At 46.4% G+C, this 19,035-nt stretch overlaps 1 protein-coding gene across 1 annotated transcript; it reads left to right on the top strand.

Annotated features, from left to right (window-relative positions):
* Positions 1–3,240: 3,240 nt before the first annotated feature.
* PHOX2B (paired like homeobox 2B) lies at positions 3,241–6,084 on the top strand. The gene is made up of 3 exons (XM_068975637.1): positions 3,241–3,481; positions 4,331–4,518; positions 5,566–6,084. The coding sequence occupies exons 1-3, from the start codon at positions 3,241–3,243 to the stop codon at positions 6,082–6,084; spliced, it is 948 nt and encodes a 315-aa protein (XP_068831738.1).
* The last annotated feature ends 12,951 nt before the right edge of the window (positions 6,085–19,035 follow it).

Below are 19,035 nucleotides of genomic sequence, written 5' to 3'. Positions count from 1 at the left end.
AGGGCTGGCGCGGTGGGTCGGAGGAGGCGGGGAGTCGAGGCCGGTGGGAGCCTCGAACCTCAGGGCGGGGAGTGACCGGACCCGGGGCGGGCCGTCGGGCCGCGTGGAGCGCGAACCCGTGCCCTGCATTGGCAGCGGCTGGGCCTGGCCCTCCGAGGCTCCCTCGCGCGCCCCCCGCGGCCTCGCACTTCCCTCGCCCTCGTCCCTTGGCAGGGTCCTCCCCTCCCGCTCCTCGGCTTCCTCCCGGGTCACCCTCCGACTCGTCGTCAACACCCAGCCCTCCCGAGGTGCACACCGCTCTTCCCACGCCAACATGCCCGGCGCCCAGGAACTGCCTCCAGGCACCGACTGGCGCCCAGAGTTCTACGTCTTCGCGGAAGAGTCATTCTCCAAAGCCTCAGAAACAACCCCGCTCCTCCCAGCTCCCGGCACACTCCAGGTTCGCGGTTTGCCTCGGCCCCCAGTGGGGCCTGGGGCTGTCTGCAAATTAGGACCGAGGAATTGCCGGGCTTTCGGATCAGGCGTAGGGCCGGGCCCGGGCGCGGAGCGGCGGCGTGGGGCTCGGCTGGAGCTCCCTGCTCCGAGCGCGCGCGCACTAGACCCAGTGGAGACAACCCCGAGTGCACCCAGGCGCGGGTGCCAAGACGGGTGTGAGCCTGGTTATTGCCAAACGTGGGCTTTGGAGCCAAAAAGTATCCCCTCACGGACGCCTCATGTCACTCTGTTATCCACAGAAGTGCTTAAAACCCCATATAAGCGGGCTAGCTGGGTGCCACGCAGGTCTGCACTCCCCGCATCCTCATCCCCCGAGCGTGGGCCCGGGGCGGCGGTGTGGCGTTGGGAGCGCTAGGAAGCTCCCCTGAGAAGTCCAAGGGACTTGAGAAACTTGGACAATTGCAGCCTTGTGTTTTACAACCTATCCCCCACCCCGGAGAGGGGGGGTAGTAAGTTAGGGTGGGGAAAGTCTGTGTGTAGGGTCCAAAGAGGGGTGGGCACAGCCACCTCCCGGTCCAAATGTAGATTCATATTCATGAGAGCGGGATAAATAAAGACAAATCCCCACTGTAATAACACTTGGATTCGCATCCGTCTTTGCTGGCCTTTAGGTTTAGGGGACTGGAGACAGATGTTTGCATCTCTTTTCTCCTCTTGTCTGGTGACCATAAAGGAAAACCATTTAGAGCATTGCAATTTGTTTCCCGCCGCAGTAAAACCTTGTACACATTTATTTTCATTTCACCTCCGTACACAAAAAAGTGCACAGTGGTCACCAAGGACCCTTCTTTATCAAATACGCATTGTACAACATACAACTGCAATAAAACTATCAGCCCTCCCCATAAAACTATCACCAGGCTACTCGGCGGGTCCCGCTGCCTGCACTCTCGAGAGACTTTAGTGATTCCTCACGTCCAGAGGACGCGCCATCACCTGAAACCAGCCTGAAACTCACCCAGCGGAGAAGCAGGAGGCTGGGGGACCGCTGTCCCTGTTTAATCCATTACGGCGTCCGCTGCAGTTTAGTGCGCAATAAAACACAGTGGCAGTGGAGAGCGGGCGCCCATCCACTCCCCGGCACTAGCATCGAATTAAACCACTTAGTTTGGCAAACACTGAACGCCTAAATGCCCCTATAAAGACTTTATGAGTTTGTTACTTTAATTACTGACTTGTTACAGAGCACATAAAGGGGGTAATGAATGCAATAAAACTAATTATCTACACATTTAATTCATATAAAATATCCAGGGTTTGTTTACACCACACGGCGATTCAACTAAGCATTCCTCCTCTTGTCCACCGAGAGGAAGGATTTAATGAAATAGTTTCCCTTATTCTGCTAAAGCCTAACGAACCAAATGAAAATTACCCTCCACTTAAATCATGGGGCCACCGAGGTCCACAAATCATGGCTCGTTTCTTTGTCTGTGCCTCGCTGCCAGCACCCAAGAGCCTGGGGAGCTGGACAAGAAAAGTCCCCGACCTGGAGCCTGGGCATTTTAAGAGCAAGGATTTCGTTCACTGCAATCGGCAAACCTAAAGGCCAAGCAGATAGCAATCATTTTTTGGAAGCTTCCGGTCTCTAGGGAATTGTGAGCACCTGAAAAAGTGGAGGTGGGGGGGGGGAGAGGCAGAGGGAGAAAACCCAAGAGGGATGGAAGAGGAGGCACATTTGGGGACACTTCATGCCCACTTGCCAGTTACACAGCGTAATGAAAACCAACCACAACACAGACCAGCAAAATGCAAACCTCACATGACTGCAGAAAAACCCAGAAGTGAGCGCAAAGAAGCCATCAGTTGAGAATCCAGATGTTTTACATTCAAGAGCTTTACTCGGATGTTCTTTTGTTTTTTAAATGGCTGTGTAAGCAGAGTCTCTAGAAAAGCACATTAAACCGCAACAAGAAATGCAATTTATAAGATGCTCCCCCCCCCCCAAACCAGGTGTATTTTAAAGAAATCCGCTTAGCGTTCACAGAAACCCCCTTGGCCCACTTACTCTATGTTACAGGGCGCCTGAGTCTTGCCAATGTCCCAGTCTTTTATAACATTTCATGCACTTCAGGGGGTAGACTTGTTGTTAAATTGAGCGTGTAACGCTCTTACAAAACAGGTTTTCTATGACATCAAGGTTTCTTCTCCCTAACTGAGAAAGAGAGATAGAGAGAAGGAGAAGGAAGAAGGGGGAAAACACACACACTATCTCAATTTATGCCTAAGGTATATGATCAGTTAAAAAGGCTTAAAAGCTCGGGGAAATTGGATCAGGGAGAATCGTCACCCAACTTTCATTATTTCCAAGTAGTGTGATTGAATTAAAGGGCAGGGAGCTGGTTAGAAGGGAGGATCAGGGGCTCAGTGCGTAATGGTGTGGTATTAAATTCTAATTAGAGATGCAGGAATCAATGATAGGGAGGTTGGACAGCTCAGTTCCCCAGTGCCAGCCCAATAGACGGATGAGTTATTGTCATGTAAAAAGCGCCAGCAATAAGACCAACCGCTTTGCTATTGTCCAAGTGGAAAGAGCCAAGTTTATTATGAGGACTATATGCTCTAGAGACCTCAGACAAGGCATCTCATAGGAGGCTTTTTCATAAAACTAGGCTCTGCTGGTAGTAAGGAGGCCAGTTTGGAGGCAGGCGTTGAGCTGTGCACATCTCCCCACTCCAGCCACCTTCTCCATACCCATCTTTTATTTCATTTTTCCACTTGGCTGAGCCATCCAGAGCCTTTTCAATGTATAAAATGGAATATTCTTACCTCAATTCCTCTGCCTACGAGTCCTGTATGGCCGGGATGGACACCTCAAGCCTGGCTTCAGCCTATGCTGACTTCAGTTCCTGCAGCCAGGCCAGTGGCTTCCAGTATAACCCGATAAGGACCACTTTTGGGGCCACGTCCGGCTGCCCGTCCCTCACGCCGGGATCCTGCAGCCTGGGCACCCTCAGGGACCACCAGAGCAGTCCGTACGCCGCAGGTAAGGACCGCCAGCTTTCTCCGCGGAGGAAGCCGCCTTTCCGCTTGTATATAGGAAGCCTTGATTGCATTTGAAAATGGAAATGTGTTTAGTATTTACCAAACGAAATTTGCTTACACAAATGAAAGAATTTATCACGTTAGAAGCGATTGCAGGGAGGGGTAATTCACTTACAGGGTTACACTATCCTAGTCACACCCGAACCGCCAACAAAATTATCTTAAGCTGCCAAAATGATAGGCATAATTTATTTACTTTGCGATGAGACGTAAAGCTTAGAAAATAATTAAATAACAAAGAGTAAAGCTCATTACTGGCAGTGTCTCTCTTTTTTAAAGAACCGACAGCGGCTCACACCTCTTTGCTGGTCATTTTTCTGATGATTTCTTTAATTCATCATTATTATTATTTTGCAGCGCTTTCTCCCAACTTTTGGGCCAGGTCAACTTTTGAGAATTAAAAATTTTCCACAGTGGGAGTGTTCGGTAACTTCATTCCTGGCTTCCTAGTATTCCGATGGATGTTTTCGGAACTTTTTGCTCTCTCGCTTTTCCTCATCACAGTATTTCTCCGTCCCCGGACCTCAGCCGTCTCCAGCGCTCTATGGCAACCCACTCAAAGGCTGCTTGTGCGCGGAGGGACCCCACCTAAGCCCGGAATTTGTGCCCCTGTTTCGGTGTATAACTAATTTGTTCGGGTCATCTCGCCAGCTCCTCTCGGCCACTTTCCCGTCCCGGTGTCGGCGGCGGCTCCAGTGCCACCTGACCTTGGAGTCCCCACATTCCGGCTCCCGGGTCCGCACACTTCAGACCTTTTTGCTTATACCCTGTCCCCTCTGGTGTCCTCCAGTTCCTTACAAACTCTTCACGGACCACGGCGGCCTCAACGAGAAGCGCAAGCAGCGGCGCATCCGCACCACTTTCACGAGTGCGCAGCTCAAAGAGCTGGAGAGGGTCTTCGCGGAGACGCACTACCCTGACATCTACACCCGGGAGGAGCTAGCGCTGAAGATCGACCTCACCGAGGCGCGAGTCCAGGTACGCGCGCCTGGAAACGCACCCGGCTCTGCAGCACAGCGAGGGGCAGGGGTGCAGTGTGGGCGATCCTACTGAAGGCTTGCGTTCCCGGGCCTCCTCCGAGAGGCCAAGTTCGGAAGGACTGTGTGCGCGAGAAAGGGCTAGGGAGCGCGTTCTTGGCTATAGATTCACGGCGTCAAAGTGTTTCCCACCCCATCTAGGGCTGTACTGGCATTCAAGAGCTATGGGAGAGGCATTTCGGGGGGTGGGAGTAGGAAGTGCCTTGGGGGAGGAATGCAGACTTCGCTCCGTATTATAAGTATTCCGCCCTCTGCCCCCCATATACCTCCGAACTCAAGCGCTTTTAACGGCGAGCTAATGGCGCATAGGTATAGATTTTCCTGTGAACTGTGATTGCAGCAGATCCGCAGAGGGACTGGGATTCTATATAGGTTAAGATCCGCGCCTTACTCTAACCTTTCAGGGACACAGGTGCACCCAAGAGCCGGCCGTGGCGCCTCTCCTGGTGAACCTCCCCCCCGCCCCCGCCACGTTAGCACCTCCAGGCTCAAAGGCCAGGATGGGCAGCAGGCGCCAAACCCAGAGACCCCCTCACCTGCCTACCAATCAGAGTTTAACTTGAGACCTGAGGCCTAGAGGTGATGGCCAACTTGGGATGGCTCAGAAAGTAGACTGAGCAAGGGTACTTTGCCAAAATTAGGTACCATCAAAATAAGGGCTTCTGTTTTAGGGCCGTTCGCGGGCGTGCTGCCTCTTTATCCCTCCTGCTGCTGCTGCTGCTAAGCCGCTTCAGTCGCGTCCGACTCTGTGCGACCCCATAGACGGCAGCCCACCAGGCTCCCCCGACGTGCCCAAGTGGTCCTAAGACAGTTTCTCAAAAGATGTACCAGTCACTAGAGGGACAGCTTCAGTGGGCTGGAGGCGCGCGGGAGTACCCACGGCGGGTGCAGTTTAAAACAATCTGGAATGGAACGTGGGCCGCCCTAACTGCTTTTCTTTTCTTCTTTTTCCCCCTGTTTCACTGTCTGTCTTCTCTTCTCGGGCCAGGTGTGGTTCCAGAACCGCCGCGCCAAGTTCCGCAAGCAAGAGCGCGCGGCAGCGGCAGCAGCGGCCGCGGCCAAGAACGGCTCTTCGGGAAAGAAGTCTGACTCCTCCCGGGACGACGAGAGCAAAGAGGCCAAGAGCACCGATCCGGACAGCACTGGGGGCCCGGGCCCCAACCCCAACCCGACTCCCAGCTGCGGGGCGAGTGGCGGCGGCGGCGGCGGCGGCCCTAGCCCCGCCGGAGCCCCGGGGGCGGCGGGACCGGGGGGTCCCGGAGGCGAGCCGGGCAAGAGCGGTGCAGCGGCGGCGGCGGCGGCAGCGGCGGCGGCAGCGGCGGCGGCGGCGGCGGCAGCGGCCGGAGGCCTGGCTGCGGCCGGGGGCCCTGGACAAGGCTGGGCTCCGGGCCCCGGCCCCATCACCTCCATCCCGGATTCGCTCGGGGGTCCCTTCGCCAGCGTCCTGTCTTCGCTCCAAAGACCCAACGGTGCCAAAGCCGCCTTAGTGAAGAGCAGTATGTTCTGATCTGGGGTCTGCAGCGGCGGCGGCGGCGGGCGAGGCGGGTCCCCGCGGGCGAGTGGGTGAGCCGGGTAGGCCCAAGGCTATTGTCGCTGCTGCCGTGGCTTTTCCCTGGAGAGCCTAAAGTAATCGCGATAAGAATAAAGAGAAAACGGCGTCGCCCCCATTTCAAGCCCACTCCTACTCCCTTCCTTCACCCCCAAACAAAACGAAACACCTCCCTGGCTTCGCACCTGCCTCGGGGCCGCGCGCACCGGCCAGGGGGCCCCGCTTGCTGCCCGGGAGGTGTGAGCGACGCGGCCTGGACTCGGGGAGGGGGGTGGAATCTCAGGGGGCTATGTCTGCGCGTCGGTGTGTGTCTGTCTCGGGGAGTGTGTGTCTGTGGCCCGAGCAGGTGGCAGGGAGAAAGACGGCTGGGAGGCCACAACCAACTCAGTGACTTGCTTAGGGAAAGAGAAAAGTGAACAGAATTCCCCCAGATTAAAAAAAGAACGAAATAGGGAGGCAGTGACAATTAAAACAAAAACAAAAAACCGAAAGGCTTTAAAATCCAAGGGAAAGAAAAAATACAAGGGGGAAGAGGGAAGCGGCAGCTGGCCGCATTTGAGAGCTCTGTCTCCTGCATTCCTAAATTCATCCGCGCCCTCTGGACAGCACTGACTCCCTCGGGGCTCCTCTTCAGGGAGAGTAGGAAGGCCTTCCAGTTGACCCGTTTCCCCTCTTGTCCTTGGGTTCGGGCCGCTGCGGTGACGACTCGTGCAGACTGGCCGCGCGGCCAAGGTGACTGCCTCGCGCCCGCTTGCCTGCCCCAACCTCGTCAAACACCATCCTGCCAACTGCGCATCCGAACCCCTCACCGTTCCAGCTCTCCTCCTGAGTCTCTGCAGCCGCTCGGCCCTGGAAGATGCCCTATCCATGAAATGCCTTTTCATCCGCGAACTCCGCAAACTTTGTCACGTATCTCTCAACTCTTCCCTTTTTTTCTCTCCTGATACCCCCGCCGGCATTTTCTTCCACCAGCTTTTACTGAACTTTTTGGCACTGCTTTGGATTGGAGTCAATTGCAGTCCACGCAGCTGGCTGCAGAGAAATCTACCCAGCAAGGAAAAGAGGCGCACACGAGTTTGCAGAAGTGTCTCTGCATTTCTGTTTGATCCGAAATGGACTCACATCCTGTATGGTGGATGGACTGTATATTGATGATTCCATTCTTTGCGCAGTTTAGACATCTCTGTTGGGATTTTTTGTTTATTTTTTTAATTTTATTTTAAAAGGCACAAACTATAGATATTAGTTGAATGTTGAGGCTTTAACTTTTTTGGTGTCTTTCTACAACTGTGTTCTGTGACTCAATTGTATCGTGTTAATATCAGTACAGCCCGTCTCCTCTACGTGACTGTATAATGTTTTTCTCTTCTTGTAGTCTCTATGGTGTGTCTTTATTGAATAATAAGGTTCTCACGGGTTCAACTCCTTTGTGTTTAGAGAGACCACGGTTCAGCCAATGGTATATATTTTTGTTATCAGGTGCATGTCTGTCTGATTTCTTTTTTCTTCTTGTTGGACTATGTTTGTGAACATAAACGTCATAAGTTATGTTTCAGATTTTCAAATTTATTTATATGTGTTATAATGAATGCTTCTATTTAAAAGGGAAATATTTCTACATGTGCATATAGTTTTCCAAGAGTGTACCATTAACTTGTTTGTTGATAATAAAAACAAAAAGCAAGTCTAGCAATTGAACTATTCTGACTTTTTCTTGATTCATTTTTGGTTGTTTTTAGTTAATTAAAAATTATATTATAATGATAAGGGAGGGCAGATGAAATTGTAGAAAATATCTAGAAGCCTCTGCAGCTCTGGAAACCTAGGTAGGTTGGAGAATCTAAATTCATGTGGCTAAATTCAGCCAATATAAAATTTAGTGCTTGAGATATCAGGCAGGATTCTCCTGGTCCATTTTTCTTTCTGTCCCAGCCACCAGAGCACAACAGAACAGGAGGGCATTGATAGAAGTATTCAGATCAGTGCCTGGACTGATATTCTGCGGACTCTGGTAGCAGAGAAGGCAGGTTAAGCAGGATTCTGATTCTCAACTTTGAGAAGGGCTTGAAAGTGCACTGCGCAAACACCTTCAGGACCAGTGGCATCTGGGGAGGACCAGGTGGTCCCCAGGTGGCCCAGCCACCTTAAACCCTGAAAACCAAACACTGGCAACCAGGAGTACCAGAGGGTCTTTGTGTGAGCGAGGACAGCAGCTCTGCAATGTTAGTGTGTTTGGGGAATCTACAATGACTAGAATTAGCGAGCACTTGCCTGTACAAGGTTGTGTTTTCTATGCGTTATCTCACCTACCACTCAAAATAATATCAGGAAGCAGGTGTAATTCCTATCCTTATTTTCTTTTAGACAGGTGAGGAAGCTGAGGCGACAGAAAGGTTAACTTGCTCACATGGTCCTAGTATACGAGTGATGGGGCCAGTCTTTGAACCCAGGAAATCTGATTCCAGAGCCTGTCCATTAAACTACACCAGTGGTTCCCCAAGTGTGGTCCCTGGACCAGCAGACTCAGCATCACCTGGGAATTTATCAGATACACAAATTCTTAGACCCCATCTGAGACCTACAGAATCAGAACCTCTGGGAGTGAGACCCAGCCCTCTGTATTTTACAAGCCCTATAGAGAATGTGAGAACAACTGAATTACAGTATAATAAATCCAAATGGAAAGTTTCTAGAATCAGAACTACATTGGAAACAGGCCTGTTTGTGTGTAGACACTTCAATGGCTCCCTTTTGGAAGGATATAATCATCATCACAGATCCCAGATAGAATCTTGTCTCCTCTTTGGACTGTTTGGCTGGGCCGCCTTCTTCAAGTAGATGCCTGTGTGGATTTCTGGCAATTACCTTTCTGGCTGGACTTTATCAATAGATGAGTCAGCTCCCCCCATTTGATGGGAGGTCACAGTCTGCCTTCTCTAGTCTGAGGATTAGCAGCTGATCTGGTTTGAATTTATCAGGTCTTCTCACCTCAAGCATCTAAATATGATTTACATCAGATCAGGCAGATTTCACTTAAAAATTTGAAACCTTTGGGTCTTACTGCACTTCTAACAGTTTTTCTAAAAGACTTTTGAATAATCTTTTTTTTTTTAAATCTGAATCTTAAAGACCTTCAGTAAATTCTCCCAGACAACATTACATAAACAGTGGCATTAATTTTGATGGTCTAAAATGCCAGCATTTGCCAGATCCCTTAAATCCCAGTCTTTGATTGTAAATACAACTTAGAAGTGCTGGGAGAGGCAAAAAGAAGGGCCAAAATATGCTGACAAAGAACGTATTTAAGACCGAGGTAACTCAGTCCTGGACTTGGCCAGAGGAAAATTAGCCTTCCTCTGGCACTGAGGGACAGCAGGTGAGCCTCTGTGAGCTGATGGGCAGTGGGACAGGCATTCTGCAGAAGGCAAGACAAGGAGGGAGAAAGAAAACAAGCAGCAGAGAGAAGAAAGAAGAGAGATAGGGAAAGAAGAGAAATAACAAATAACCAAATAAGAGATTTTGGGAACTCCAGGGAGGGTCCTAGAAATCATTTCAGCTTTGAATAAACTTGGTAAATTTCCCCAAATTCCCTTCTTCTGGCCTTGACCTGCTTTGAGCACCTTATCTCAAGGACCAGGGAAACTTTGGAAAATGGCAAGGAAAACACACTTCCATCTCTCCACCCCTACTCCACACCAGTTTCTCAGAAGGTTGTATTTTAAGTGTCCGGAGGCACCCAGCTTTTAGTATTTCAGGTATCAGCTTCTTTTTTACTTCTGGTCACCTCTGCCTCTGGTCAAAGAAGCAAACTGTTGGGAGGCAAGTTTGTGATCAAATGCAAAATAATGCTCCTGTAATCTGAAGGAGTCCAGTGGCAGGACACTATGTCTCTCACATTGTGTCATTTCCTTGGAGCCCTGCACAGTGTGAACAAGCTCACTTTCACTTTTCCTCTCCTAAGGAATTTGCATTTTGGCTCATCAAGGCATCCTTCTTCCTGGCAACTCCGGGACCACATGTGACTTCACAAAACCTGCGTGAACCACTGCCAGACGGCCACCTCTATGCCAAGTCTCCTTCACCATGGCCAAGTACCGGCAACCAGAGGGGAGCCAATAACCCAGCAAAAAGTAGCTGTCTATTACCTAGATGCTTCTCTATGGCCACCTCTTGTCCTTAGGAAGATGGCCTCTGGCTAGATAGGGATGGTTCTCAGTTCAGGAATTGAGGAACTCTGTGATCTTGGACAGCAAATAATTAACCCCTTTGAGTTTGATTCATCAGTCAAAGTTGTTGGGAGATTAAATAAGATGTTCAAAAAGTGTCTGGCATAGCAGGAAGTTTTCAGTAAATGTTAGACATTATTTTTAATATTATTTTATTATGTAACTCCTAGATTCTGTCTTGATCTCCCTAGCTCAGGCCTTAGAAGACTAAAAAGCATTCTCCGCTGTCTCTTAAGTCAATGGCCCAGAATGTGAGAGAATATGCAAAGATTGGAATTGGAGAAATTTGCTGAGGGTGACAGTTAACAGCCTAGAATCAGCCAAAGGCTGACAAGTAATAACTACTAATATTTACTGAGTGCTTATTATATGCCAGGCACTTTTAAGTTTTAAAGCACTCACTCCTCATATTCGATCCTACTGGAAAAGTGCTATTTCCATTTTTTCCCTTAGGAGGAAACTAGGGCAAACAGGGGTGAGGTAACATGGCCAGGTCACGCAGCTGGTAGTAGCACAGCAGGAGTTCAGCCCCTCCTGAGGCTTTGCAGGCTCTGCAAGGGGAAGAATTCATTTTAACTCCAAGGTCCTACCTATACCGCTGGAGCCAGAAGGTGATCTCCTCTTGCAAAAAGACGCCAAAGGGCAGAGGAGAGTTAGAAAGGACACCAGGGGGAGCAGGATTGGGATGAGAATCACAACCAGATTCAGAATGAAGTCCAGGGCCTAAAAGGGAGCAGGCTTTAGGATTCCCAGGAGGAGAGAGAATGTTTTCTGCAAGGCAGAATAGCTCATATTCCCTTTCTGGTAAGTGAATAAGGCAAGGAGTGGCCAGAGGCATGGCATATGAAAGGGGAAAGAACAGTTATATTGATGAACTGATGAATGTTGGTCGATGGATAGAATGGATGTCAGGAATAAATGTCAACCTCTAGGCTCATTTATCACTACCATGACCAATGGATGGGGCAAATGGTAAAAGCCCACCTGAATCCTTGATTAAAGTACAGTGTGAAGACCTGTGACTTCCTCAGGCCAAAGGCAGGTTACCTGAAAATAGTCTGTGACCATGTCCCCATCACCACAGTAGACATTTTGGATCATGCTGGCCTTGGCTTAACTCAGGAGTTCTTAACCTTGGGTTCATGGATAGAATTCAAGGAGATGAGGAAGGAATACATTTATATTTTCACTAATCTCTACCTGAAATTTATCATTTTTTCGATGATGAGTGTAGGCAACAAAGCCACAGTATTATCAGTAATAGTACCTATGACTGTCACCAGTGAAATCACAGATACTTTCATTTTGCATTAGACTTTTAGAGACTATCTCAATACATTATTTGCATTCATCATTAATTTGAAATTATGGTAATTATTAAACCGAGACCTAAAACTTTGTTATTTAATATATTAATGAAGACATACATACATGCTTATACATTTTCATAATTTTATTTTAATTGGCTTCTTTGGTAATCCTATGCATTCTTTTTTTTTTTTTTGCATTTAAAAATGCTGTCTTGAGAGGAGTTCTTGGGCATCATCAGCTGCCAAGGGTTTTATGGCAAGTGCACACACATGTACACATGCACACAAGCAGAAGTTTCCTGGCTAATTACTGACAGTAGGGTGTCCCATCCCTCTGCAAAACTCTGACTTTAAGAACCTCTTCTCAAGACCACACTGATCATAGCACATACCTTCTTCCAGCAACACAAGAGATGATTCTGCAAATGGACATCACCAGATGGTCACTATCAAAATCAGATTGATTATATTCTTTGCAGCTGAAAATGGAGAAGCTCTATACAGTCAGCAAAAACAAGACATGGAGGTGACTGTGACTCAGATCATGAGTTCCTTATTGTAAAATTCTGGCTTAAATTGAAGAAAGTAGGAAGAAAACACTTGATCATTTAAGTATGACCTAAATTAAATCCCTTATGATTATACAGTGGAGGTGATTAATAGATTCAAGGGATTAGATCTGGTAGACAGAGTGCCTGAAGAACTATGGATGGAGGTTCATTACATTATACAGGAGGCAGTGACCAAAACCATCCCCAAGAAAAAATACAAGAAGGCAAAGTGGTTGTCTGAGGAGGCCTTACAAAGAGCTGAGAAAAGAAGAGAAGTAAAAGGCAAAGGAGAAAGGGAAAGATACACTCAACTGAATGCAGAGTTCCAGAGAATAGCAAGGAGAGATAAGAAAGCCTCCTTAAACAAACAGTGTAAAGAAATAGAGGAAAACAATAGAATGGGAAAGACCAGAGATCTCTTCAAGAAAATTAGAGATACCAAGCGAACATTCATGCAAAGATGGGCACAATAAAGGACAGAAATAGCAAGGAGCTAACAGAAGCAGAAGAGATTAAGAAGAAGTGGCAAGACTACACAGAAAAATTGTACAAAATAAGTCTTAATGACCCAGATAACCACGACGGTATGGTCACTCACCTAGAGCCAGACATTCTGGAGTGTGAAGTCAAGAGGGCCTTAGGAAGCATTACTATGAACAAAGCTAGTGGAGGTGATAGAATTCCAGATGAGCTACTTCAAATCCTAAAAGATGATGCTGTTAGGAAAATTCAGCAGTGACCTGAATTGGTCTACTGGTCTAGAAAAGGTGAGTTTTCATTCCAGTCTCAAAGAAAGGCAATGAAAAAGAATGTTCAAACTACCCTACAATTGAGCTTATTTCATACGCTGGCAAAGTCATGCTCAAATACCTACAAGCTAGCCTTCAACAGTATGTGAACTAAGACCTTCCAGATATACAAGCTGAATTTAGAAATGGCAGAGGAACCAGAGACCAAATTGCCAACATCTGTTGGATCATAGAAAAAGCAAGGAAATTCTAGGAGAACATTTACTTCTGCTTCATTGACTATGCTAAAACTTTTGTCTGTGTGGATCACAGCAAACTCTGGAAAATTCTTAAGGAGATGGGAATAACAGACCAGCTTACCTGCCTCCTGAGAAACCTGTATGCAGGTCAAGAAGAAACAGAACTGGACATGGAACAATGGACCAGTTCAAAATTGGGAAAGGAGTTTGTCAAGGCTGTATACTGTCACCCTGCTCATTTAACTCATATGCAGAGTACATCACGCAAAATGCTGGGCTGGGTGAATCGCAAGCTGGAATCAAGGCTGCCAGGAGAAATATCAATAACCTCAGATATTCAGATGATGGCAGGGCTTCCCTGGCGGCTCAGACGGTAAACAATCTGCCTGCAATGCAGGATACCCGGGTTCAATCCCTAGGTCAGGAAGATCCCCTGGAGAAGGGCGTGGCAACCCACTCCAGTATTCTTGCCTGGAGAATTCCATGCACAGAGGAGCCTGGCGGGCTATAGTCCATTGGGTCACAAACAGTTGGACATGACTGAGCAACTAAGCAGTGGCATGCCGATGACACCACCCTTGTGGCAGAAAGCGAAGAGGAACTGAAGAGCCTCTTGATGAGGGAGAAAGAGGAGAGTGAAAAAGCTGGCTTAAAACTCAACATCAAAAAACGAAGATTATGGCCTCCAGTCCCATCACTTCACAGTAAATAGATGGGATAAAAGTGAAAACTCTGGCAAATTTTATTTTCTTAGGCTCCAAAATCAATGTGGGTGCTGACTGCAGCCTTGAAATTAAAAGATGCTTGGTTCCTGGAAGGAAAGCTATGATAAAACTAGACAGCATATTAAAAAGCAGAGACATCACTTTACTGACAAAAGTCCATATAGTCAAGGCTATGGTTTTTCCAGTAGTCATGTACAGATGAGAGAGCTGGACCATAAACAAAGCTGAGAGCTTCCAAGAATTGATGCTTTTGAATTGTGGTGCTGGAGAAGACTGTTGAGAATCCCTTGGACAGCAAGGAGATCAAACCAGTCATTCCTAAAGGAAATCAACCCTGAATATTCATTGGAAGGCATTGATGCTGAAGCTGAAGCTCTAATACTTTGGCCACCTGATGCAAAGAGACCCTGATGCTGGGAAAGACTGAAGGCAGGAGAAGGAAGGGGTGACAGAGGACGAAATGGTTGGATGGCATCATCGAATCAATGGACATGAGTTTGAGCACACTCCAGGACACAGTGAAGGACAGGGATGCCTCCTGGTATGCTGCAGCCCATGGGGTCTCAAAAAGTCAGACATGACTTAGCGACTGAACAATAACAACCTCAAGACCAAAACATCAGATGTCCCTTCAAGGGACAGAATAAAACAAGCCCCCAGAGCTGAACAAAGAAAGTTCCAGAATTTTACCAACCAGTGCTGGGTGGGTGTGGTGGCATGAGAGAGCAGGAGGTGATTCAAAGTTTTCAGCAGGACCTGAATATCCTCATAATATGTACTATCTGCACTCGCCAGGTACTGTTCTGAGTACACTGCAGAGCAGCCCCCATTTTAAAGATGGTGCTTTCCTTCCATTACACTGTTGAAATCCAAAGCCATTTGGTCACATGTTCAAGTCACTGGTGGGTCAGATGGCAAAGTGTCTGCCTGCAATGCAGGAGACCCGGGTTCAATCCCTAGGTTGGGAAGATCCCCTGGAGAAGATCCCCTGGAGAAGTACCCACTCCAGTACTCTTGCCTGGAAAATCCCATGGACAGAGGAGCCTGGTAGGCTACCGTCCATGGGGTCACAAAGAGTGGGACACGACTGAGAGACTCCACTTTCACTTTCATTTTCAAGTCACACTACTAATAATGGTAGAATCAGGATTCAACCCACAGACCTATCTCTTAGCCAATATGCTAAAAAACTTTTTAAAAAACGAGAAAAGGAATTCTTCACTTGCCCAGTTATCACTCACTGCATCTTATGTCTGAACCTGAAACTATTTAGTTTGTTAAAATACCCGAAGGCCAAGTGATTGAACAAGGATGTTACTTTACCCTCATGTTTTATGTCAAAGACCTCCCTCTGGGGAAAGTCAGACATCAAGGGGGAAATAAAGGTTTCTTACCTGGACATAATTTCATTAGGGAACTGTATCCTGGATGGCAGTTTGCTATTTGTTCTCCAATGATTTAAGCGGCGATTCTCAGAACAGGAAGAGCCTGAGTGTAAAATTTAATTTCTTTAAGGCCCTAGTGGCACGGCTACCTCAGGCAAAAGTGTAGTGTAAACCTGATTTGTTTGAGGCAGATGATATTGTGCTTTTGGAGTATTTAGTACGTGTTAGATATTTGGCTGTTTTGCATTTATTATGTGTTACAATCTTTCAAAATTCCTAAGCTAGATATTATTCTCATTTTACAGGTAAAAAAATTCAAGTAACAGAGAGGCCAAGCAACTTGCTTAAGATCTCAGAGCTGGTAAGTGCCAGACCTGAGCTCTAAATCCATGTCTCTTTGATCCCAAAGCCCTGATCTATCTCTAAGAGGTCCCAGAGTCCAGAAAAGTCACTGAGGCAACAGCCTAGAACCCAGCACTGCCCTTAGCCTGCCTGCTGACGGCCTAAGCCAATCTTAAGGCTAGAGGGGGTTATGAAAATATTCTGGAATTTATAGTGGTGAGGGCTATAGAAATTTGTGAATATACTAAACGCCACCACATTGTATACTTGAAAAGAGTGAATTTCATGTGAATCATATCTCAATCTTTTACTGAATAGATCTGACATGTAGCATTGCATAAATTTAAGGTCTACAGCTGTGTTACTTTGATGCATTTATGTATTGCGCTATAATTGCTGATGCAGCAAAATTTATTGCTTTCTATAATTATAGTACATTATTATTTATATCCATTATACCATGCATTAGATCTCTGTGACTCATTTACTATTCTTTACAAGTTTGCACACTTGAATAGTATGACTCTTATCTGCCCCCATTCCCTTGTAACCGCCATTTCACTCTGTTTTTAACAGCTTTTACTTTTTTAGATTCCATATACAAGTGATATCACACAGTACTTGTCTTTTTCTGTCTGACTTGTCTTGCTTAGCACAGTGTGCTTAAGGTCCATCCATGTTGTCACAAATTGGGGGGGATATACTCCTTTCTCATAGCTGAACAATCTGTCGCATGTATGTCCCACATCTGTTTTGTACATTTACCCATTGATGGACATTTGGGTTTTTTCTTTATCATGGCTATTGTGAATAATGCTGCAATAAACATAGGAGTGCAGCAGTCAGTCAGTTCAGTCGCTCAGTCGTGTCCAGCTCTTTGCGACCCCATGAATCACAGCACGCCAGGTCTCCCTGTCCATCACCAACTCCCGGAGTTCACTCAAACTCATGTCCATCGAGTCGGTGATGCCATCCAGCCATCTCATCCTCTGTCGTCCCCTTCTCCTCCTGCCCCCAATCCCTCCCAGCATCAGAGTCTTTTCCAATGAGTCAACTCTTTGCATGAGGTGGCCAAAGTATTGGATGAAACTCTAATTCTGAAACGCTTTAGCATCAGTCCTTCCAATGAACACTCAGGACTGATCTCCTTTAGGATGGACTGGTTGGATCTTGTTGCAGTCCAAAGGACTCTCAAGAGTCTTCTCCAGCACCACAGTTCAAAAGCATCAATTCTTTGGCACTCAGCTTTCTTCGCAGTCCAACTCTCACATCCATACATGACCACTGGAAAAACCACAGCCTTGACTAGACAGACTTTTGTTGGCAAACTAATGTCTCTGCTTTTTAGGAGTGCATGTATCTGGTCAAAATTCTGTTTTAATTTCTTTTGAGTGTATGCCTAGAAGTATAGCCTCTAGATCATATGGTAGCCCTATTTTTAATTTTTTGAGATCCCTCCATGTTTTCAATACGTTCCCACTGAACATTTTCCTTTTCACCGCATCTTTGCCAGCACTTGTTGTCTCAAGTCTTCTAAATGATAGCCATTCTAACAGTCTGAGGTAATATCTCATGGTGGTTTTGATTTGCATTTCTCTGATGTTTGGGGATCTTGAGCATCTTTTCACGTATCTATTGTCTATTTTGATGTCTTCTTTGGGAAAAAATAAAGCATTTTTAGTTCTTCTGCCCTTTGTAAAATCAGATTGTTTGGAGTTTTTTGTTTATTTGTTAAGTTGACTGAGTTCTTTATGTATTCTGGATAATAACCGTTTATCTGATATATGATTTACAAACAGTTTCCCCATTCTATTGGTTGTATTTTCACTCTGTTAACTGTTTCCTCTGCTGTGTGGGAGATCCTGAGTTTGACGTAGTCCCGCTTTTTGACTTTTGCTTTAGTTGCTTGTGCTCTGGCCATCAGGCTCACCCAAACCAGTATAGGTGAGTTTCTTTCCTACATTTTCTTCCAGGAGTTTTGTGGTATCAGGCCTTATGCTAAAGGCCTCGACCCATTTGAGTTAAGTTTCGCGAATGGCGTGAGAAAGGGATCCAGTTTCTTGATTCTGCGTGTGTTTCTCCGTTCCCCCAGCACAGTTTGCTGAAGAGACGACTCTCTCTCAGGCCTTCTTGGTTCCCTTGTCAAATATTAGCGGATTGAACATGTTGAGGCTTAATTCTGGTTGATGTGTCTGTTTTTGTGTTGGTACCAAACTGTTTTTATTATTATGGTTTTGTAGTGTAGTTTAAAATCCTGAAGCATGGTACCTCTGGCTTTTTCTTCCCTCAAAAAAATTTTTTTTAAAGCAGAGAGTAATACAGGAAACCCATGTCCCTCTATGATGTCCTTGATTTTTTGCAGATATAATTTGTGTACATCTTTATCATAGTCTTAAACCACAGCAACATAAATTAACAGAAGAGAGGAGAGAGTGAAAAATATTACCATTTTCTTAAGCAATTATCCTTTTTCTAGGCTAATGAATGTATGTTCTCCAATACTGATTTTAAAACAAAGTGGGCAAAAGATCTTTAAGGTGAAGCTTTACATTGTAATATTTTAAAATTTTTAATTAAATTAACTTAGTTATTTTTGGCTGTGCTGGGTCTTTGCTGCTGAACATGGGCTTTCTCTAGTTGCAGCAAGTGGGGGCTACTCCTCATTGTGGCCATGTGCAGGCTCTAGGTGTGGGGACTCAGTAGTTAAGCTTAGTGTCCCACCACATGTGGAATTTTCCCACACCAGGAATCGGAACTGTGTCCCCTGCATTGCAGGCAACCATCCCTATACTTAACTGTATATTAAAAAAATCATGCATGGAAAGTTCTTTCTAGGGGCACTCTTGCCTGCTATTGAAGGAAAAGAAGTCAAATGTAGAGGATATTTGAAAATGTCTGAGGGCATTCATTCGCTTATGCTGAGATTTTCTTCAAGTTCATGGAAACCCTTTAAACAAGTTATTTCTTGGAAATTCTCAAAAGCCTGAATTTTAGGTACACACTTATTAGCAGAAGTCAGGGTAGTTCATCCAGAAAGTTGTTTCACATTTTGTTGTAACATCTTTTGAGAAGTATTGATGATGTTAATGTATGAGTTTGCAAGAAGACATAAGTTGCATTTTGAGGGCTTGATTTTCTGGTCTTAAGACATTTGGGTCTTTTTGTCAACCCAGGATTCTCCTGCTCAGAAAGCGTCTACTTAAAATGAAAGAACCACATCCAGATGATAGTTCTGTAGTTACTCTTTTTTTTTTTTTCTGGGACATTCTTCAGCACTGTTAAGACTAGGATTTTTTAGGACTGGTTTCCATGTCATTCACACCTACTTGTTGAGAAAGTAGTCTGTGATAAGTAATAGAATCATATCTGAATAATTTAGTGA

Source organism: Capricornis sumatraensis, chromosome 7 (assembly GCF_032405125.1).
Source record: "Capricornis sumatraensis isolate serow.1 chromosome 7, serow.2, whole genome shotgun sequence".
NCBI classification, from domain to species: domain Eukaryota; kingdom Metazoa; phylum Chordata; class Mammalia; order Artiodactyla; family Bovidae; genus Capricornis; species Capricornis sumatraensis.
Note: the sequence above shows the minus strand (reverse complement) of the source record. Positions and strands in the feature narration are given on the sequence as shown.